Below are 13,072 nucleotides of genomic sequence, written 5' to 3' on the forward strand. Positions count from 1 at the left end.
GCGCGCGCCTTACTTAAGCCCGCCTGCTCGCCCGCGCGCGCCCCCGGCGGTGGCTGAGGGAGGAGGGTGGATGATGGCGGCCTCCTCGTTGTGGAAAGGGCTGGTTGGGGTCGGACTTTTCGCCCTGGCGCACGCGGCCTTCTCCGCAGCACAGCGTGAGTGATGCCCGCGTCCTCTCCGGCTATATGTGTGTGGGGGGAGTCGGGAGATCTCGGGCCTGGCGCACTAACTTCCACGGTATACAGCAGGAGGGCCGTGAAGGGGAAGTCTAGGCCGAGGAGGGAAGTCTGAGGGGCTGAAGAGCCAGCCTGCGAACTGCTCAGGAAAGACTCTGCGCTTTGAACAGCGGCCTGAGTTACAGGCGAAGCTTTTTCCGGGGCGTGGAGCTCGACGTTATCCTTAATAGCGTCTGCATACCCACTGGCTGCTAAGGGTACAGCTGTACGGGCCACTTGAAGAGTTGTCAGCTCTCCTAGGAAGCGATTTTGGAGGTGGAAGGAAAGAAGTTATAAGTGTTGAGTTTGGGGCAGAGATGGGGTTCTTTGCGTGGTAGAGCTATTAAGGATGGCGAACACTGGTAAACTTGGAAGGGAGGGGAAGGAATAGGGAGTGTTTGTCATTGTAATCAAGGAAAGCATGCATATTGTCGAGATTCTGGGGCCAAGGTGATAAGCAAGGTTCGGTGTTGCCCAAATTTCTCCAAGAAAAACAATTTGCTTCTGTTTCACATTTTAAACTCATTCTTCCTCTGAGGAACTTGGAGTGTATAGTCATCTCTTAGTACTGATTTAGTAGAATTGTGCAACTTTATTGCATTACCTAGGCTTGCAAAAGTACTGAGCAGCAGTTGCTAGCACATTCTGCCATAACTGCTTCCACACCTGATTTGCCTGTCAAATCTCTGTAACAATCAGAACAGTCTGAACAAATCTAGAAACAATCTGGATTTCAGCATAGTTGAACTGACAATTTCATGATCTTGTCCTGGAGGTCTCTTTTTCACAGGTTTAACAGTGGCATTCCAGCCTATGTCTTAAAAGGCAAGCTCTTTCCCCAAAAATCTGTAATAGTCTGTAGCCTAAGTACTTGAAAATGAAATCTGTGTCTTCTTACTCTGACTGAAATGGTGATCTCTATGCATTGGATTGTGTAGTTTCTTCAATTAGATGATTGCCCCCCACTCTTGCAGCTGATATTCAGTGGCATATTTACTACCTGTGAACACAGAGTTTTTACAGTGTTACAGCTACTCATGCATTTGTTAGTGGTAAAGTTAGATAATAGTAGATTTTTGTACTGTTCTGAGAACCTCTGCCTATTAGGTAAGAAACACTGATATAGTTATTGATGCACCTCTTCCCAGTACTACCACGTTAATCTTGGAACCATGTTGCAAATTGGCATAGATTGACATCTGTTTTAACTAGGTTCTGGAAAAGTATGCATTAGGTTGTGTAGTGCTGAATGTTATTGAAACTGATTCAAAATTTAACAGAGCTGTTGACATCTTTTGCAGCAAAATAGGCCACACAGTTGCTTTTAGTTGAAATAGCAATTAGTGGTAAAGACTGTGTGGTCTTGTCTTTGTATCTGGAAATGAGGAAATCTCTTGCATTCCTTAGTCATACTTCCCAGACACATTTCTCTTTCTGTTAAAGAGAATAAGGTAGATGCATTACTTAAGGTAGACTTTGAAGATTTATTTGTTATTGTAGTCCACCTTTTTCAAGGTAGATTGCACAAAGTTAGTCAATACGATCAACAAGATGGAACATTCAGTAAACAATGAAATAGGATTTGGGGGCTTGGACTAGATGACCTTGGGGTCCCTTCCAGCTCTAGGATTCTAGGACTCTCTTTAGGTTGTAGAACCAATCTGAAGTCTCAAAAACAGAACTGAAGCAAATGTGTTGACATGACACATGGTTTTCTCATCAGTTTCATCAGACATGCAAAGAAATAATTTATCTCTGATAGTATTAATCTGATCTTGTAGCATCCAACCAACAGTAAACTATACACATAAGTAGAGACCACAGTCCCCAGTAACTTTGTGACGCCTTAAGTACAGTACATTGTCTGCATAGAAAAACCCTCTTGAATAATTCAGTTCTTCATAATTTGAAGGAAGCCAAGAGAGTGGGAGCCTTTCTGACTTCCTCAGGTAGGCTGTTCCGCAAAGTAGAAGCCACAGTGGAGAAGGCACATGAGGAAGCAGTTGTTGACTTTGCCTGTTTGCAGGTTGGCAATCACAGAACACCCTGGTTGGATGAGTGAAGCTGTTGAGGTGAAGCATAGGGGAAGAGATAGTCTCACAGAGAACCCAGGGCCATGAAGGGTTTTGTATGTGATAGGCAGTTCTTTAAATTGAGCCCAATAACTGATGGGCAGCCAGTGGAGTGACTGGAGAATGGGAATAATATGCATGCTCCATCTAGCTCCTGATAATACCCAAGCTGCAGCATTTTGTACCAATTGGAGTTTCCTAATTGGTTTTGAGGGGAGACCAATGTACAGTGCCTTATAGTCTAGTCTTGATGTCACCATGGCATGGATCCTGATGGCCAGATCAGCCATATCAAGGTGACAATTTTTGAGCTAAGCTGAGCTGGAAGAAAGCCTTTTTTACAACTGCATTCACTTGCTTTTCCAGCAATAATGCTGAGTCCAGTATAACCTTGAGGCTCTTAACTGTGTCAGCAAGGATAAGCTGAACCCCACTGAAAATGAGAACAGTATCCCTTAAGACCTCCATCTTACCAGCCAGCATTAATTCTGTCTTAGTTTTAATTTGTTCTCTTTTAGCTATTTAACTACAATAACCAGGACATCTGCTGCATCAGCAGATAAGTATAAGGAGATAGATAGACAGATAGCTGTGTATCATCTGCATATTGATGACTTCCAACCCCAAACCTATAAATTATTTGGCTCAAGGGCATCGCATAAAGGATAGGTCCCACAAGATCAGATTAATACTATCAGAGAGAAATTATTTATTTGCATGTCTGATGAAACCGATGAGAAAACTCAGTAGTGAGGTCTTTTTGTGTATGCTCTGGGTATGATGAATGAAATCAGTCATTTACTGGTATGTCTTTATTTTATAGATCGTTCTTATATGAGGTTAACAGAGAAAGAAGATGAAACCTTGCCGGTGGATGTAAGTTGCATTTCCTTTTTCTTCCACTGATAAGGCTACAGCCTTATGATTCTTAAATGATTGCATTTAAGTTGTGTTTAGTTGCAGAAAAGTCAAATTGAGTTCTGGATGACAGATTTAACAATTTTAATAGCTTGTTGAGAGTGCCCTGTATTGTTTGTTGTGTTATTTTTGTATACTTAGTTTCTACAACTCAACTGAAGTAATTTCTGGTTCTGCTGGGCTGAATCTTCAGACCTATATATTGTGGGTACTGACCTGTGTCTGAGCTTAAAACATATCTTCAGTTTGGCACCTGTGTCTTCCCATAGAAGCATCCCTCTAGGAATTCCTTGCTCTCTCAGAATTCTACTCTACTCCCCATGCTCTACTGAGCAAACAGCTGCTCCCTGTGGCATTTAGCTCCTGTTTGTTTGTGTAGAGCTGTTTTATGTCCTCCCACTACCTGAATCCTCACCTAATCAACTCTTCTAATGTTAGTTCTGAGGGGGATCTTCTTTCTCTGTTTGCTTTGCCTGTATGATCAAGCTGAATTCCAGGCATTGTTCTTAATGCTAGTGCCACAGATTATAATTTATCATCATAAGACACAGTCATTTTATTCTCATGATGTTCTCATCAGGATAGACACAATAGCAAAGTAGTGACTTGTTTCCAACTGTTTTCATGGCTAAGCAGGGGTTGTACCTGGATGCCTCAGGGCCCAAGCTGTATGTACCACATTGTACTTCTCTGAAGCTGCCAGTGCGCCATGCTTCTAAAGCACCACAAGCTTGGATATTGAAGACTAAACAAAAGATATTAATTACTGTTAGCCATTGATGTATTCTTCTTAATATGTCTTTACAGATAGTTCTTCAAACACTGTTGGCCTTTGCAGTTACCTGTTATGGCATAGTACATATTGCAGGAGAATTTAAAGACATGGATGCCACTTCAGAGCTAAAAAATAAGTATGGTTAATTTTTAATGCCTTTTACTTTCCCTGTTATTACCATTCTTCTCACTTTGATCTCCATTCTTTTTCTTGTTCTGCTTGCCAAGCAGCCTTGAAGAACTTTCTTAGTAGGAACCCATACTTTCTGTGTACCATACCTCTGGCTGTGGGAACAGGGCAATATGGCAGCTGTTCATTGTCATTACATAATGCCAGAGGGATGACAAGCTGAAACTCATAAAGGCTCCCACTTTTACTTAAGTGCAAGGTCTGTTGCACTGATTCACTGTGGGAGCAAAGGGGTAAACCATGGTCTTGCTTGAAGGTGGAGTTGAGGTATTGCACCAGTGGACAAGGCAGGACTTTCGGTTGGATCCTATCCAGCTTTTTTGCTGGCCCCAAAAGGTGTAATCTTACTGGGTACCCATCTTCGCTGCAGACTTATCCTATGTGGTTATTTGGCCATATGTCATTAGCTCTGGCATAGAGGCCAAAAGGAGTTCTTCCCAGTTGCACTACTGGGAAAGCTGGCAGAATCCAACCCCTTGGATCTAGACTGCTTTGAGCAATGTTTCTGGCATCACCTGCACTTTCTTCCTTCTACCCTGCAACGTTCCCCTTCTGGCCTTGACTGTCTACCATCATCTCTTTTTGGAGGTGGGGAGTGGACAGTAACTGTAAGCATTTGGGTCTGATCTCATTCTTCTTCATCTTCATAAGCCAGTGTGATTCCCATTGCTCTGTACTTCTGCTGCTTATCTGAGAGTATCAGCGGAATGGAGAGAATGGGTTTGAAAGTTCATTCAAGAATATACATCTGTTATATTGGTTAGGACAGTTTTTAAACACTTTGATTACAATTCTAAACATGCTTTCACAGAAGTTTCACAGAGTTCAGTTAGACATGCAAGCTAATATGTGCATCGGATTCCAACCTTGGCCTCGTGTATTCCATTTTGGTCCATGAACAACTATTGACAGTTAATTGTGATGACTCAGCATTAATTCCAATCTCTTTTTCTCTTTCTCTTTCAAGGACGTTTGACACATTAAGGAACCATCCATCCTTTTATGTATTTAATCACCGGGGCAGAGTATTATTCCAGTCCCCAGATACTGTCCATTCTTCCTCCAATCAGGATGCTTTGTCGTCCAGCGCATCACTGAAGTTGCGAAAACTTGAACCTCTCCGCCGTTAAAAAGATTTTTACAGATGATTCTAAAAATAGAACAGGACACTGAGCTATAATATTGAAGTTGAGGATGTAAAACACTTTTTTAATTTCTGGAGCAGTATTTATATTGATCTTCCAGACTTTATAAAATATATATATTATAAATATATAAATATTAAATAGGACCTTCTCTCAACACTGTTAATGACAATGACTGAATTGTAAATTGGCAGAACAGTGTAAGCAGTTGCTAGAATTATGCTGTGAAAACATAACTTTTATCTTTCATCCATTAAACACTATTGCAATTAAATTCACCTAAAACAAATTCTGTTACCAAAAGACAGATGATGGTTTTTATGCAACAGAAAAGCACAGAAGGGTGGTGGGTGGCTTGTACAGTTGTTATGTTGAATGCTGAGGAAAGGGATGTTCTGTGTTTAGGCTCTTCTCCCTGCCTCTTCCCAGGAGTCAATGAACTTGTTACTTTCATGTCTTTGGCACTTTGGGTTGTAATGCTCACAGCTTGATATGATGCACTTGGAAGGGAAGACCAGTTCAAAGTGTCTACCTCAAGTGTAGTCATATGGCTGTGGTAGGTTTTCTCAACCTGAATTGTTGCTAGTGATATATAAGCTTCTTTTGTCTATTGGTCAGTACCCTACAGCAATCCTGAAAGGCTCACAGCTTTTGAAGGAAGGAAGAAAATTGCAACTCTAGGGAGAAGTGTTGAATCATACCACTTTGATCCCATTTACCTGTTGTATCAAGCCCCCACCTACTTTTGATTATTGCGTATGTTGTATGCAGTGGGGACTGGAGCCAAACTTGAGGCTGAATTACACCTGAGTCCACCCTTGCTGTGAAATGTAGGAGGGCAGTAGCTTAAGGACTGTATGTTCATGTGAGGGAGTGATTGCTGAATGAATATTTTAGAACATGCGTGGCACATTCAAAGGAATAGGTGGTTATGTTGATGTTTCCCAAACTTGTGCTGTTAAGCAGTGTATTTTGATTTCAGGCTTCTTCATTTACTTACACACACCACTTGTTGGAAAGGTAGAAAGAAGTTTGATTCATAATGTGAGAGAGGCATTGTGTTCCTCATTGAACATGTTCAACTTGTTTTTCCACTGTGCTTTATTGTTTTTTTACTTGCAGTGTTTCAGGTCTAGAAGATATATATTTTTCCTGAGTCATCTGCCTTTGAGCAGTGTGGAATGTTCAGAAGGTGGCAATAGATTCCCCTCAACTTGCTATGCAGTTGGATACCCACAGAATGTAACTGATTTGCATTGCTGACAGCCATGCAAGAAAGTAGATCTGACCTGCCGTTGAAAGCCCAGTCACGTTTTCCGTTTGATTACCTCTGTAGTAAAAAATATCTGCATTATCACTTGAGAAGTGTAGTATCAGTACATAGGTTGAGCATTTCTGCACATGAACTGCCTGGCTGATGTACTCTTGGCAAAGTGAACATATATGCTCTACTTAAAAGTCAATGTGCATAGATATTCTACATGGAAATAATTCTAATGCAGGAGAAAGTGTGGACAAGACTGCTGTACACTGAGCACCATTTGTGGTTGAGAAAGCTTATGTGGGTTTTTTACCTTGACTGCTGTTTCAGTTTCTGGTTTTAAAAAACTAGCTTTGATGTCAATCTCAGTGGTCATCTAAGATGCTCAGGTCTTGTTTTTCCAGATGACACCCTGGTGGCAAACTAAGAATGTCTCTCCCAGTACATTGGAAAAGGCCCACCAGCTCCATTAAGCTTACCATCCAGTACCCAAAATCTAATTCATATTGGTTAACAGCTTCTGATTTTATTTTTTGTAGCCAGAGCTGTGAAGCTTGTAGCTTACTGATTTCATCTTGGTAGCGTCTTCAAAACACTTAATGGTCATCACTGTCTGTTCTCTAAATACATGGTTGTTGTTTAAACTGGATAGTTTTGATTTCCTTACCCGTCAGTAACTGCTTTCCAACTTCCATTCTATAAGATCCAGTTGGACAGCCTGCATGAAGGATTGGTGCAAGAGCCCCTTGTAGTTCAATTCTCTATAGATCTGAACAGCATCATTGCAGTGGGAGAAATGTCTTAATCCGCCTTCATAGCAGTCAGGATCGTTCCTTGAAATAAATCCCCACTTTGTCCAGTGGAATGTACTTCCTAGAGGTTCTGCAACCACAGGCTCTTTTATGCAAAAGCCTTGGTGGGGTCTTTTTTGAGGCAAATCACAGAAGAGTGTGACATGAACAGACTATGATTTATGAATGTGTGATGGTGATGAAAGGGGAAATAAATGGCCAGCTGGTTGTTGGGAGGAAATATAAGAGTTCTAAAATGCCAAGTAACTTTTTCCTAATGTTGAATTTATCTTTATTAGCTCTTTGTAGAAGTCTTATTAACCATTTTATCTAATAACCTGATGGGAACCTGTTCAGGCTGCAGAAAAAAACTGTATCAGTGTTCCTGTTGCAGCAGGTATTAGTATAAGATTGGGAATCTTGCTTAGAGCCTAAAGGCTTTTTTTCCCTTTCAGACCATCTGTTTACAAAGTTTGTAGACCCTTCAAGCACCTTCTTGGCTGTTCAAAGTCACAAGGAGTAGCCACTTTACTCTTCAGCATTGATGGTTATGTCACAAAAATGTGGAAGCTTTGTTTTTCCTTTTTGATCTTGCAATGTCCAATAAAAAAATCTAATATCATTACCAAATATGTTGAGTTTGATATTTTTTTTCAAATTAGCTGCTTTTCCAGTTCTTAGGTCAGTGTTCTTGCCAGAGCTGAATTTAGTTTTTCACCACATAGCTTGTCCAATAAAGAGCTCTGGCTATTTATCTTGGACAGAACAAGTACAGTATTTTAGTTCCAATATGAATGTAATTCATGTTAAATAGCATTAGGTGAGGTGACAAAGCTGTTTCTGCGGTTTATCATTTCAACCAGCTGGTAACAGCTCATGATTCAATGCCAAAGGATTTTATATTAATCATGGCAGGTCAGCCAGAAGGCTTTTCCTCTAAGCCAGGGGTGGCCAATGGTAGCTCTCCAGATGTTTTTTTTGCCTACAACTCCCATCAGCCCCAGCCAGTATGGCCAATGGCTGGGGCTGATAGGAGCTGTAGGCAAAAAACATCTGGAGAGCTACCGTTGGTCACCCCTGCTCTAAGCTGTTTTTGGGAAAGAGGGAAGGCTTGGTTTTTGCATGGACTATTCAGATAATTATCTACAAGTCTGATGAGGTACGGCTCAAACATTTATTTCCTCACCTGCTTGGGGTGGCTGTTTAATCTCTAACCAGACATTGTATAAGACTTCTGTTAAATAGGATAGTTTAGTTTGGAATATTCTAAACCTACTAGCTGGTGGCTTTCTGGAGTAAGCCCCTTCTCGTTATGCTGGAGCCTATGAAAATAAACAGGCTTATGCTACAAAGGAGCCTATTGGATTGGGAGCTGACAAATTTCAAAGCTACCTATTTACTGCTGTAATCAGTTAAATGAACAAACCTAGGTTACAATTTATTTACAACTGTGCTGAACAAGCACTTCAGTAACACATGGCCAGCATGAAAGCAGAATTAAGAGGGATGACACCATTAACTGTTAAATAGGAGATAACCTGCTTAAATTCTGAAATTCCAGTCAGTTTTTTAGAAGTTTTCATAGGCCCCAGCATAAAAGTTTGAGTATGGTTGAAATGTGTATCCAGAGAAAAACAAGTGAAATGCTTCAGGCAATTCCTAGGTGTCTCTCAGCCATTAAGGATATATAGAAGTAGGGAGGATTGAAGAGCAGCTACAGCACTGAATTCCAATGTGGAAACTTAGCTCACTGGCATAAAAAAAGTTCAAAGGAGGTTTTGTTATACCCCTCTTAAGACTTTATGGTTCTTGCAACTCTGCAGAGCAGTGACATTCAGGAGCCACATGACTGTTCTGGACACCATCCCCCAAAGTGATACCAACCTCATTACCCAGTGAGCCTAGTTTTGGAACTCCCGCAGCTGGCAGAGACTGGCAAGCTGTGAGTCTCATGGAAGAGCTATAGAAGGGCCCATCCTCCCCAATGAGCTGGCCAGAAATGAGTAAAACTAAAGTAGCCACCTTTGAAAAGAGCAAGCTGGTCACAGAGACATTGATGATGGTTTTACTCTCCTTGCTGTACTTCAGGCACACTGGCATTCTTGCTCGTTTGAATTACTGTGCCTTGTGCTGAGAAGTGTGTGTTACATGGATTATAGTAATCGTGAATGTGGCTCTCTGCAAGTCAAACTGGGTACCACTGCACTTTGTGTCTAGTTTTAAGTTTTAAATCTGGTTTGAAATATAAAGATGCAGCTGAAGAGGCAATTTGTCTTGAGAGATATGGCAGTCAGTTTTGAGAACTACCTTGTATGTCAAGTCAAAACCTAACAAGCCTGGTTAAATGACATACATTTTTAAATAACCAGCCTTTCTCGTTGGCCCCTAAAAGTAATAAAACAACACACAGCTGCATCAAGATCCTACCTGCTTGGGCGGTGGGGGGGGGGGACCCAGCCATCTTGAGTTGGCCAACTGTAGAGGGTCACTTTAATTACACCTGTCAACTTTCAATGCCTGTAATCATAAGCTGTGTCTCCAGTTCCCCTCTCTGGAGATGCTACGGGCAAAGCACAACAACTACAAAGCCTTTGCTCCCATGTGCAAAAAAAGCTGCACACATAATTAAGGCTAGATTTATTTGTAGTGTATTGAAGTACTGCTCTGCAGGCTTCTTCCATTGCATTTCTGGCTCAGTTCCTCACTGACTGTGAGAGGAAACCTGAATAATCATCATCTCTCCAAACATTTATTTAAAATAAACATTAGCCACCTTTCTTACAGGGCTCAAGGTGGCTTACAATACTCTTTAAAATATTTATTATCAATCTAAATCTGTATTGTCTGCTGTGATGGGCAGTTGCTTCGGGGCTCAGGAACAGAAGAACCTCTCCCATCACCTCCCTATGATGCTTTAACTGGAGATGCCTGGGAATGAACTTAGGACCTGTTGCCGTCAGAGCTGGTGTATCACCACTAAGCCACAACCCCTCCCAATAGACAGGTGTACATTTCCCAGTTTTAGTCATCCAAGGTCACCAACACCATAAGCATACACTTCATATGGCAATGAAGTGGTAGGACCAGGTTTTTGCTAAGGCAACTGTGACAGCAATGCAAAAAGTGTCAAAAATAAATTACATTAGATTCAAATCTTTTTTACAAGCTGCTGAGACTTTGTTGCATTTTTACTCTTAGGTCCTCCTCCCCACAGACAGTTATTTCAGACATCCCCACACTAACTGTAGCATTTCAGTAATTATGGATTTCAAGTCCTTGCTACTTCAGTAGGGCAAATTTTAAAAATGACCAGTGAAATACATACAGGGCAGTTCACAGCTACAGTGGAATCACATACTTCAGTCTCAAGGGCATTCCTTCTGCCTAAGGATTTCCCTTGGATTAACTACTGCAGACTGTCAAACCAGGAATCCCAAGATACTCAACATGACTCCAAAGCTGTTCTCCCTTTGCATTAAGCTCCAGTGCCAGAGCACAAGTAGAACAGAACGGGAGATTTATGGCTCAGTAGCAATGAGGCCATCTTGTGCCAAGCAGTGATTCTCTGTGATACACAAAGGTACAATCGCACAAAAACTGATTGTCAAGGTCAATGGCCAACCAAAAAGTGAGCAGCTCTATGCTTCTTCTGAGTGACTGTACCACAGTTCAGCTGTTATCTTCAAAGGACTGTGTACCAGTGACAGGAAACACTGCCATCAACCCTGAGTGAAACCAAAATCAGGCAACCCAGTTCTCAGCAGCAAAGAAAAAGGAGATCATTAGGAAGAAATGTGAGAGGGCAGGCTGACAAAAGCACAAGTTAGTTCTGTCCTGTTCCTTAGGAGTGGGAAAGAGGAGGCAAGAGAACATTAGTGATTACCATGACTCCCCTTCCCTCTTCATTTTCTTTATTTTGGCTGTTTACAGACCACCAACTGGATGACCACTCACCAGCACCCCAGTCAGATTAGGCACTTCTTAGAAAATCATAAAATGATTTTTATTATATACAAGTGCTCAAAAAAATCTCTCATATATATATGTATATGTACATGTACACACACACACACCATCTGATATATCAAATTAAGGATCTGATAAACACTGTCCAAAATAATTTCATATGAATCTTTTTAAAAGTAGATACATATATATAGATTTTGGGGAGAGAAAAGGGTTGTGTTTTTCTTTTAAAAAAACCCAAAACACAAAAAAACCCCAAAGTTTCCTTTAAGCGCTTCCAAAGCCAAGTCCACGTGAAGAGTCTCCGTCCTCCTCACAAGATGAAAGAGAACTGAAGTCTGGACCTGGGGAGCCTCGGGTGCGCTTTCATAATGTCTGCAGACAAAAGAGAAGAGAGGCTGAGGTAGGTTGCTTAGTGGCTACCAGGGACAGTAGTCACAGGGCTCCTGTTAGCTTTCCTCAACCCAGTCTAGCAGCTGCTTTACTCTCAAGCCTACCCTGAAAACTCATGCCTGGCTTGGCTAGCGATTCTCAGGAAATTTTGCCTTCAAGTCTGTAGTGATAAACATGCACTACCACCATGGAGGGAATCTCTCCCCTCTGCTTTTTTAAGGACAAAGGATCTCTCCATCACCAGTGAAGATAAAAGCATATGCCATTTTTTTTTAAATGCCATCGACCTGCTGTCTAAAGCGGTGTTACAATGTCTCAGAACAAAGGTTCAAATGAGTAAATTCTGATCACCTGCAGGAGAGGGCAGCACTGGGTATTTTCTTCAGCCCACTGAGCAGATCAGGCCCTCCAAAGGGGAAGGAGGGGGAAGCCACACCTTTCGCAGCAAATCCATCAGGGTCACAGCCCAGTTTTGGTGAGACAGGCTCTCAAACGTAAAAACTCCACCCCTTCTTCTCAGATTCCAACAGAAAAACCGCCTGGCTGCCAAGGTGACAGGGGCAGCGGCTGCCACGTCCTCTTCCGCTCCTCTGCGACACAGCAAACTCGTTCTCCCTGGTCCGTGCATTCGTCTGGCCGACTCACTATTATCTACTGTTGACATGATTAACTCTGTTGGGCAGGCTGCTGAACTCTATTTCCTCTAGTATTCTCTCTAAGTGCTGTATTAAGACCCGTTTTTTAAACCTAAGAAAGAAAGGGGGGGAGCAATTTAATGTTCAATTTGCACTGAGTCTTCAAATTTTCCCTTCGAAATGTGACTTTTGCATTACTACAGAATATGCAAAGCAACAATGTTGACAGACTCATCTCTGGCTTCTCTCCAAAATCAACTTTGTTGAACAATCCAGCATTGTTAAGAAAACCATCAGAATGGCAGAGGCCTAGATTGCAGTTAAAGATCCTAGGCCATGACAAAATCCTCAAGACCCAACTGTAGGGAAGATCTACTTTAACATTCCAGTCAAATATGCGAATCTGCCACCTGATCAATGTATGTAAGGGAGCAATTTTGAAAAGCGACATTTGCAATGTACGAAAGAAGAATAGGCCACAGTCTACAGTGCAATTTGTGGCACATTGTCTTGATACAAACCTTGCTGCTTCCTTGATAGCAAATTCGATGAAATATTTTTGAATTTCCACAGGGCCTTGTACTTCTTCAAGGAGAGAGAAGATTTTTTCATAATCTGTGATAAAAAAAAAAAAGAACAATGAGTCAGAAGAAATATAAACTGCTGGGGCCCCACTTCCCAAGCTATCCTTGTTTGATTAAGTACTGCCTCC

General features: G+C 41.6%; 2 protein-coding genes across 4 annotated transcripts in view; one reads left to right on the plus strand and one right to left on the minus strand.

The window, feature by feature from the left end:
• Positions 1–4: 4 nt before the first annotated feature.
• Positions 5–7,996, plus strand: MMGT1 (membrane magnesium transporter 1). The gene is made up of 4 exons (XM_060250275.1): positions 5–155; positions 3,111–3,163; positions 4,013–4,116; positions 5,137–7,996. The coding sequence occupies exons 1-4, from the start codon at positions 71–73 to the stop codon at positions 5,297–5,299; spliced, it is 405 nt and encodes a 134-aa protein (XP_060106258.1). The 5' UTR covers positions 5–70; the 3' UTR covers positions 5,300–7,996.
• Positions 7,997–11,344: 3,348 nt separating this feature from the next.
• Positions 11,345–13,072, minus strand: part of LOC132579475 (integrator complex subunit 6-like) — a 33,655-nt gene continuing 31,927 nt past the window's right edge. For 2 of the 3 annotated variants that reach the window (XR_009555974.1, XR_009555973.1), the window contains 3 exons: positions 12,882–12,975; positions 12,077–12,472; positions 11,345–11,707 (listed from right to left, as the gene is read on the minus strand). Coding sequence is in view for 1 of the 3 variants with exons in the window: in XM_060249856.1 (XP_060105839.1) it covers positions 12,373–12,472; positions 12,882–12,975 (194 nt within the window). In the remaining 2 variants the exon portion in view is untranslated. Of the gene's footprint in view, positions 12,473–12,881; positions 12,976–13,072 lie in introns of all 3 variants that reach the window. The other variant, XM_060249856.1, reaches the window with a different exon arrangement.

The sequence above is a fragment of the Heteronotia binoei genome, chromosome 11 (genome assembly GCF_032191835.1).
Source record: "Heteronotia binoei isolate CCM8104 ecotype False Entrance Well chromosome 11, APGP_CSIRO_Hbin_v1, whole genome shotgun sequence".
Lineage (NCBI taxonomy): Eukaryota > Metazoa > Chordata > Lepidosauria > Squamata > Gekkonidae > Heteronotia > Heteronotia binoei.